This window comes from Gadus chalcogrammus, chromosome 7 (genome assembly GCF_026213295.1).
Source record: "Gadus chalcogrammus isolate NIFS_2021 chromosome 7, NIFS_Gcha_1.0, whole genome shotgun sequence".
NCBI classification, from domain to species: domain Eukaryota; kingdom Metazoa; phylum Chordata; class Actinopteri; order Gadiformes; family Gadidae; genus Gadus; species Gadus chalcogrammus.
In genome coordinates, this window is record NC_079418.1 from 19,714,133 (window position 1) to 19,724,132 (window position 10,000).

Genomic DNA, 10,000 nt, shown 5'->3' on the forward strand with positions numbered 1-10,000 from the left:
ATTTTCCTCCCCTTCTCTTCTGGCCACCATCTTGTTCAGAATATCTGCTTTCAGTTAGGGGGGGCGGGGGGGGAGGTTGCACTCCAGGGAACTAATGAACCGTTTTTTTCTGACGGTCAATACAGCTAGCTTCCACTCATGGCTGAAAAGTTGTGTCCGTTAGATGTGTTTGCGGTGTGCACTGTAGTTTGGCTGTGTTGTTGTGTTAATAATACACTAAAAACAATCACTGAATATACTTTGGTGTCCAGTGTTGCCGGTGAAATTCCGCTCTCTGCGCGGTGTTGCCTGGGTGATATGTCACCCGAACCTCCCAAAGAACACTAGATCAAAGCCCAACCCATTGGAGCGTGTCATTGAATTGATAAGGGTAATTAAAAAAAAAAGACTGGATTCAGACGCAATATCTACCAAGTTCACAATATTCTAAGGTGCCAGTTTAGTCTTTCATGGTCTGAGGGGGTATGGGGGGGGGGGGGAGATGTGGTGTATAAACAGTGGGTGCATGGCCCTGTAAGGTGCCCCTGAACAGTGAGCTCATGGGTGAGTGACTAATTATCTCTCTCTCTCTCTCTCTCTCTCTCTCTCTCTCTCTCTCTCTCTCTCTCTCTCTCTCTCTCTCTCTCTCTCTCTCTCTCTCTCTCTTTGTCATACAGAAACTGTTTGTGATCGTCACCTTCAGCAGGCACATAGTGGAACAGATGGTCACTCTCATCGGGTGAGTGTGCACACCCCCACATACCACGCACACACACACACACACACACACACACACACACACACACACACACACACACACACACACACACACACACACACTAGTAGACACACACACACACACACACACACACACACACACACACACACACACACACACACACACACACACACACACACACACACACACACACACACATCCTTTTCCACAGAAAATAAGGTGTGTCTATATGAGTAAATTACTGTGTAATACTGTGATAACTTCCAAAGTACTCCGTCGTCTTGGGGTTTCTTGCAGTCATTTGCCATTGGTTGTTGCTGGACTAGTTCTCGGAGGCGCTTGGTAGATTTGATGGCGATGGCTGGGTTTGGATGCGCTGACTGGAGGAGTATGTGCACAGACATGCAGGCCCTCCGTCACAGCAGGAGATTAGCATGGCTCTGGCTCTGCCTCCGCATTCGTTCTGCCTGCTAAGGTGGATCCCTGGTTCCATAGCGAAGCCCAGTGTCTTATCTCCACCTGATATCATAGGAAAGGCAGGTCTTGTAGAGTGTGTTTCCTGTAAAGTGTTTGGAAAATGTTTTGGCTGGCAGAGGGGGAAAGGACCACATCATATTTCACACGGCTGTTGTCAGAACCCAGTCAACTTCCACCTATTTTGAGTCAAACAAAATGTGTGTGTGTGTGTCAGTGTGTGTCTGTGTGTGTGTGTCTGTCTGTGTCTGTGTGTGTATGCATTTGTGAAGAATATGTTTCACCAATGCTATTTGACTCATTTTCGGCCTTGAAAATGACTGAGCATTTTGACACTGTGTTTGTGTGTCTGTGTATGTGTATGTGTGTGATCATGAAAGTAAAGAGAGTCCTTGAGAGTACATTATAATAGTGTGTGTGTGTGTGTGTGTGTGTGTGTGTGTGTGTGTGTGTGTGTGTGTGTGTGTGTGTGTGTGTGTGTGTGTGTGTGTGTGTGTGTGTGTGTGCTGTACACAATAAGGGCCACTCCCACCAGGTGCGCTGGGGGCAGCTGCCACCCCTGGCACCTGGCAGAAGTACCTGCAGGTCCCTCTCCATGCACTCAGCACCCAGCTCACCCATATCAGTTCACCTACACCTTTAAGTAGTCATAGTCACACCCTCCCCCTCTAAGGGTTACTGCTTCTGCGTCAGAGTCAAGTATCTATTCAAAAGCATGTTGGTGTTTCTGCTTTTTTATTGTGTGTGAGTGAGTGAGTGTGTGTATGTGTGTGTGTGTTTGTGTGAGTAAATGTGTGTGTGTGTGTGTGTGTGTGTGTGTGTGTGTGTGTGTGGGTGTGAGTGTGTTGGCATGAAGTGTTCAAAATGTTCATGTGATGCAATAATGAATCAGTTTGAATCGGTTTGTCTGTGTGTGTGTTTGTGTGTGTGTGTGTTTGCGTGCAAATGTGCGTGCGTATATGTGCGTGTGTGCTTGTGTGTGTGTTTGTGTGATGTGAAATAAAAATAAACCTAACTATGAGCCATTCACATGCTTATTTTGCTTCTACCAAACACAAAAAGCCTGTTTCCTAAGCTTTCAGATCACCTTCTAGTGCCATGCTACGCTACAGTACGCTAACCTGCACAGTACACTATCATGTTCAGCCAATCAGAAGGAAACTGTCCTCACACAGGATGGTGCTTGCAGCACACAACATAGCGAAGAAACACACACACACGTTTATTTCTCGGAAAGCAGGTGAGTCAAAAAGAAGGTGAAAGGAGAGACTCTTACACTCTTGGTCACACACACACACACACACACACACACACACACACACACACACACACACACACACACACACACACACACACACACACACACACACACACACTCGCGCTCTCTATTTCCAGTGTTGTAATCAGAACCTACAATTGTGCCATCTTACATCTCTGCCACATCGGATTGCTTTCACTTTACTTTTTCGGTTTGTTTTCAAAATAATTTGAGGGCAAAATTTTGGTCAATTCCTGCTTATCTTTTTCTGGAAGGACATTTCTACGGAGACCATAAGCATACTCTAGTGTTCCCTGTTGTTGTTACATTTACAAATGTCTTGAAACTACTTTGTGTGTGTGTGTGTGTGTGTGTGTGTGTGTGTGTGTGTGTGTGTGTGTGTGTGTGTGTGTGTGTGTGTGTGTGTGTGTGTGTGTGGTTGATGATGGTTTCACTGTGACTCACTAGGTGTTGCGTAAAGGGAAGTCCCCCCCCACACATGTTAACCTGTTAACCGTCGCTTTCCTTCCTGGCTAAGGCCTTTTCACCTTGACTCGTTTCTGTCTAGTTTCTGTCTCTCTCGTTACACACACCGCCGCTCACTACTGCCTGATGTGAATGGACGTTCGCTTCACAGTTGTGAGCCGCTTACATTCGGATTCAGATTCACTTTTGATATTCTACTAGACGTGTCGCAGCCTCGAACCCAATCATACGCAGGCACAGACGCTTGTAGGCCTACCCACATGTGCGCGCCAACACACACACACAAACACACTCACGCACGCACACACACACACAAACACACACACACACACACACACACACACACACACACACACACACACACACACACACACACACACACACACACACACACACACACACACACACACACACACACACACATAGTTATTTTGGAATTGCACTGACTCAACAGATTTGTTTTTTGGCATTTATTTGAACATAAATAGACAAATGTTTGAATAGAGCTATCCTAGGTTGCTCCAGCACCTGTTTCTGCTGCTTTATGATGCTCTGGGCTAGAAGTATATCCTTATTACTGTCAGGAAACAAACTGTTCCCTGAGTAACAGTTTTCTGAACAAATATTAACATTAAAAGCACATGGATTGTTTTGCTTTTTAAATATATATATATACAGTGGGGCAAAAAAGTATTTAGTCAGCCACCAATTGTGCAAGTTCTCCCACTTAAAAAGATGAGAGAGGCCTGTAATTTTTTTTTTTTTCATAGGTATACCTCAGCTATGAGAGATAAAATGAAAAAAAAAATCCAGAAAATCACATTGTCTGATTTTTTTAAGAATTTATTTGCAAATTATGGTGGAAAATAAGTATTTGGTCACCTACAAATCAGCAAGATTTCTGGCTGTCACAGACCTGTAACTTCTTCTTTAAGAGGCTCCTCTGTCCTCCACTCGTTACCTGTATTAATGGCACCTGTTTGAACGCCTTATCAGTATAAAAGACACCTGTCCACAACCACAAACAGTCACACGCCAAACTCCACTATGGCCAAGACCAAAGAGCTGTCAAAGGACACCAGAAACACAATTGTAGACCTGCACCAGGCTGGGAAGTCTGAATCTGCAATAGGTAAGCAGCTTGGTGTGAATAAATCAACTGTGGGAGCAATTATTAGGAAATGGAAGACATACAAGACGACTGATAATCTCCCTCGATCTGGGGCTCCACGCAAGATCTCACCCCGTGGGGTCAAAATGATCACAAGAACGGTGAAGAAAAATCCCAGAACCACACGGGAGGACCTAGTGAATGACCTCCAGAGAGCTGGGACCAAAGTAACAAAGGCTACCATCACTAACACACTACGCCGCCAGGGACTCAAATCCTGCAGTGCCAGACGTGTCTCCCTGCTAAAGCCAGTGCATGTCCGGGCCCGTTTGAAGTTTGCTAGAGAGCATTTGGATGATCCAGAACAGGATTGGGAGAATGTCATATGGTCAGATGAAACCAAAATAGAACTTTTTGGTAAAAACTCAACTCGTCGTGTTTGGAGGAGAAAGAATGCTGAGTTGCATCCAAAGAACACCATACCTACAGTGAAGCATGGGGGTGGAAACATCATGCTTTGGGGCTGTTTTTCTGCCAAGGGACCAGGACGTCTGATCCGTGTGACGGAAAGAATGAATGGGGCCATGTATCGTGAGATTTTGAGTGAAAACCTCCTTCCATCAGCAAGGGCACTGAAGATGAAACGTGGCTGGGTCTTTCAGCATGACAATGACCCCAAACACACCGCCCGGGCAATGAAGGAGTGGCTTCGTAAGAAGCATTTCAAGGTCCTGGAGTGGCCTAGCCAGTCTCCAGATCTCAACCCCATAGAAAATCTTTGGAGGGAGTTGAAAGTCTGTGTTGCCCAGCAAAGGTCCAAAAACATCACTGCTCTAGAGGAGATCTGCATGGAGGAATGGGCCAAAACGCAGCAGCAGTGTGTGAAAACCTTGTAAAGACTTACAGAAAACGTTTGACCTCTGTCATTGCCAACAAAGGGCATGTAACAAAGTATTGAGATGACCTTTTGTTATTGACCAAATACTTATTTTCCACCATAATTTGCAAATAATTTCTTTAAAAATCAGACAATGTGATTTTCTAGATTTTTTTTTTTTCATTTTGTCTCTCATAGCTGAGGTATACCTATGATAAAAATGACAGGCCTCTCTCATCTTTTTAAGTGGGAGAACTTGCACAATTGGTGGCTGACTAAATACTTTTTTGCCCCACTGTATATATTGCCGTCATCAATCATTGGTGGAAATCGATGTTTGGTTTAGTGATGGGATCTTAATCAACTCTTTCATTTGATATATTTTTTTGGCATAGATATGAAACATGTTTCACTGTAGTATTAGTCAATTGGTCCCTCCTGCTTAAATAGCGGTGTGGTTTTCATTTGGCCATTTGTCATTGAGGCTTGAACTAATGAATGATGTTGTGTTTTTCAGATTGAGATAGCCTGTGTTCCCTATGAGTTGTTTTTTTTCTCCTTCGTGAGTTTCTGGAATTCATTGCTGGACTTTGGTTTGTTGTGCCTCCATCTTCACATGACTGCATTCATTATTTCCGGTTTGCAGCTCGTCAGGTGAATGGTAGAATTGCACAACTTGAGCCGCTTAGGTGCTGACGGCGGGTAGTGCAACTGTTTTCATAACCTACCAGAAGGGTGAATCAAGATTATACTATGGTTTGCCAAAATTGTCTCAAAGATGCCTACATTTATGCCGAAGGGTCAAAAAATATTATTTGACTATTTTTAAGTTTTTCTGTTTTGTAGTGTGAAATAATGTATCGAACAGTCATAGAAAAGTTTCAAGTCTTATAAGGACACTTATTTTGTTCTCTATTTATGTTTATTTAATAAGTCTACGATTCAAAACCCCTTCCAGATTTCTGAATTGTGGATTGTAGGTGGCTAATATCAGAGATTACCCTGTTCATGACTAATCTCTAATGCGGTTCCGTTCCCACATACCAATGAGAAGAGATTTCTCTAAAAGAGGGAGACTTTGATCTTAAAATCATATCTGAGTGGATGGTGGAAGGGGGAATCTTTTTCTCAGAAAGTAAAGATCATAATTTGAGCAAGCACATTTCTTGAATTGAGTAGCTTGACCTGATATAAAAACCAAAACCTCCATCTATTAATTAAAGACTTTTGAATGTTTACTCCTCAAATGTGAAAGATAAGAGTATAGATATTGAATACTGAGCCTTTTCTGCAAGAAAAATTCAGGCATCAATTATCAGGCTTAAGTTATGATCCTTTATAACATCCATAAATTATGAAATATTGGCTTAGGTTTGATTAGTATAATTTAGTGACAAAGGAATTCTGTATTTACTCTTGGTTATTTACCTCTGCACTAATCAGTACTAGCTTTTCTAGCTCCAGCAATACTTAACACATTATTTTTAAAGCAACTTTTCTGCCAATATATATAGCCCTTCTTCAGTATATCTTGTGCTACTGTAGCTGGAGTCATCGAATGCTGCGTCGGGTCTCTTCAGTGGAAAGAACCGCCTGTCGTTCTCTGAGTAACGTTGAGTGGAAAAGCTTGTGTAACCTGGACTGGATCCCTGGGACAACGTGTTAGCAAAACACCCAAAGAGATGAGACGTTTGCCTCACTCCTCTCAACAAGAAACAATGGCCTAGCAAGTATTTTCGTCCAGATATAAAACGTTGATCCTGTTCAAAACATAAATTAAAACAATACTTGTTTCTTCCCTTCCTGACTGGAACGCATTATCCTCTGATGAACAGGTTACCATCTCCCAGGGAGATTTGGAAACCAAGCTATTGTTTGATGTAGATGTGAATGAAACACATGATGGCCCTGATGGTTTATCACTATTGACAGCCGGTCTCTGTGAGGGCATCCATTTTGGAATTGCTTCTTTCATCCTCCCCGTACAGGGCAGGAACTGATAAATGCAGGCCACCGGTGACCACGGAACGCTTCAGTGACTTGTAAAAAAAAGAAAAGATAGACGAGAGCCATAAACCGTCGTAAAACCCGAGAGCCCCGATGTCTCTCTGACCCAGTCAACTGATAAGCAGCTCAGAAAGAGTTGTCTATCTGATCAGACTTGTTAGCTTTCTCACTTCCTGTGACTAATCTCCAGATGTCTCTACGGTCGCTCGCTGACACATCCACACTCTGGTTGTTTAGTTTCAGGGGTCTACAATAGCTGTAGTCATCAGCTTTTTGGGCTCCTGAAGCAGTTTAACTTTTTACTGTTATTTTATATTCAGCAATTTAGAGTTGATGTATTGGATGTGTGTGTGTTTGTGTTAATATGAACTTCATCCTTGCCAACTCTCTTCATAGGGAGTAAATCTGCTTTGTCTACTCACGTTACTGTGTCTATCTTTAACTAGTACTAACACACACACACACACATTTTATAGTAATCTCTGTCAGGTTTCACGTCTCGCAATGATAAACTTTCTCTTATACACCCCCCCCCCACACACACACAAACGCACATGATCAAAATATTAGTACTTGGTTTCTTTAGAGATAGATTGCACTCATCCTCCGTACTCATCACACACACACACACACACACACACACACACACACACACACACACACACACACACAGACACACACACACACACACACACACACACACACACACACACAGACACACAGACACAGACACACACACACGCACACACACACACACACAGACACACACACACACACACACACACACACACACACACACACACACACACACACACACACACACACACACACGTATGGTCAGTAACTTATGGTCTTCATACCAATGTTGTTCCAGAAAAAGCTGATATCTATTAAAAATAAAGAAAATAAGTTTGTCTTCAGATTCTATGGCCGTCATTGTCATAAAATACAGACAGACAGATGAACAATTAGGGGATCCAGCCAGCCTGCCTGATGTTCAGGGTGATGTCTGGCTCCGGCTAGGGTATAAGTGATTGCACCACCGGCCAGATGTGATGATGTGCGGGGAAAACACACACGGGGTGAAAACAAAAACAAAATACAGGACAGACGGACTGGGGGCCATCTTCTGTGGGACCGCTGGGGCCTTAATGTGCTGATTCACTGGTCTGCCTGTCAGTCTGTCTGGGGGGGGGGGGGCGGCAGAGGGTTTCTGAAGTACGGGCCAAAGGATTCCTCCTTTCATTGCAGTGGAGGAATCAGCTGACACAGCGTCTGAGATGGAGAGGGACACACAGAGCCAGATAGAGAGAGAGACAGACAGAGAGATACATACAGACAAAGGGAGACATAAAGACTACAAGAGAGACATAGACAGATCAACAGAAAGAGAGAGAGAGAGAGAGACAAAAAGAGAGAGACCGAGAGGGAGACAGACAAAAAGAGAGAGACCGAGAGGGAGAGAGAGACAGAGAGACTGACAAAGAGACAGGCTCAAAAGGAACCTCGTCCATTCAGGTGGCACGCGACTCGCTTTGTCTCCCTTCTCGGCTTGGTGCCCTGAAAAGTTTGTAGTGAACCCCGCAGTCAAGCCATGACGGCTTCAACCAACTGGGCGGCTCTTGTCTCTTGGCAGTGTGTGCCGTTTTGTTTTCAAGACGAGGGTCTTGAGGAGTGTGTGTGTGTGTGTGGGTGTGGGTGTGTGTGTGTGTGTGTGTGTGTGTGTGTGTGTGTGTGTGTGTGTGTGTGTGTGTGTGTGTGTGTGTGTGTGTGTGTGTGTGTGTGTGTGTGTGTGGGGGGGGCAGGGGTGTTATCCCTGCGTACAACACACACACACACACACACACACACACACACACACACACACACACACACACACACACACACACACACACACACACACACACACACACACACACACACACTCTCTCTCTTAAGCAGTACAGAGATGGAGGGTGAAACACAGCGACTGAGGCCCCATCCACACAAAGCCGATTTTTTGGTGAAACCGCATAAGTCTTGTGCGTTTCGGCAGACCGTCCAGAAGGAGAAGAGCAGAATTTTTTATTTATTATTTTATTTGTATTCTTTTTGTAGCTTTAAATAAAGCCCCTTGATAAATTTAATTACTAACTGTACATTAAAAAATAATTTCTGCTCAGTTTAAAAGGTTGAATCTCCTCGTGACTGAATGTTTGTATACAGCTCACAGGCTGTATGCGCGCAGGCTTGATGCGCTCCACTTTTTCTGTGGAGAATCAGCACCTTAAATATTTACTACCGTGTTTCTACAGCTCGATGCGGTTTCGCAATGACTCCATCTCTACGGAGATATTCCTGAACCGCATAAAACGAAACCGGATCGTTTTCGCCCGTTTCGGCTCCGTGTGGATGGGGCCTGAGAGAGACAGAGATACATTGAGAGATAAGCTCTGCCCACAAGAAGTCAGTGGAAACCTTTGGGTGATGGGGGAGTGGGGGAGTGAGTGGGATTCTACTTTTCCAACGAAAGAATGCCGCCATTTCCATCCTAGTCCATGGCGCAGCCCGGAGAGCATCACCAGCACAAAGGGAGTGCAGGTGGCTCTGTCCTCAGACCCCTCCTGCTTGATCCTCTGTGAACACCGGAAGCCTGAGAGGGGCCCCACAGGGTCTCTTTCACCGCGGGGGGCCGCATGGGGAACCCTAGATCAGGCCTGGGGGTTTGAAGGCAGACTGTTCCCGGAAAATATCTGTAGCTCCCCCCCCCCATGTTGAACCAGACATTAAGGCGTCCGCTCTGTTGAACTTTTCCTGTAATTGTTGTTTGGATTAGATTAAAATTGAAGTCTAGCTGGACTCGTCTTGGATAGGGAGGTATTTTAATGTGCATAATTTATTTTTTTATTAGTGTAATGAATGCACAAGCTCAAAGGGCTGGACATGTCTAATCAACAGATGTTGGAATATGGGGTTGAGAGTTTGAACCCGAATGAGCCCCAGGCAGTAATTTGGGCCGTATCTGAGACGATCTGACTGTAGCAGGAGAAATTCTGCAAGAATGAGACAATCATTTTGTCTTATTGCATC

At 44.4% G+C, this 10,000-nt stretch overlaps 1 protein-coding gene across 2 annotated transcripts in view; it reads left to right on the plus strand.

The window, feature by feature from the left end:
• Positions 1-10,000, plus strand: part of LOC130385828 (vacuole membrane protein 1-like) — a 61,643-nt gene that overhangs the window by 37,452 nt on the left and 14,191 nt on the right. For both annotated transcript variants that reach the window (XM_056594544.1, XM_056594545.1), the window contains exon 11: positions 657-718. In XM_056594544.1, coding sequence (XP_056450519.1) covers positions 657-718 — 62 coding nt within the window. The remainder of the gene's footprint in view (positions 1-656; positions 719-10,000) is intronic.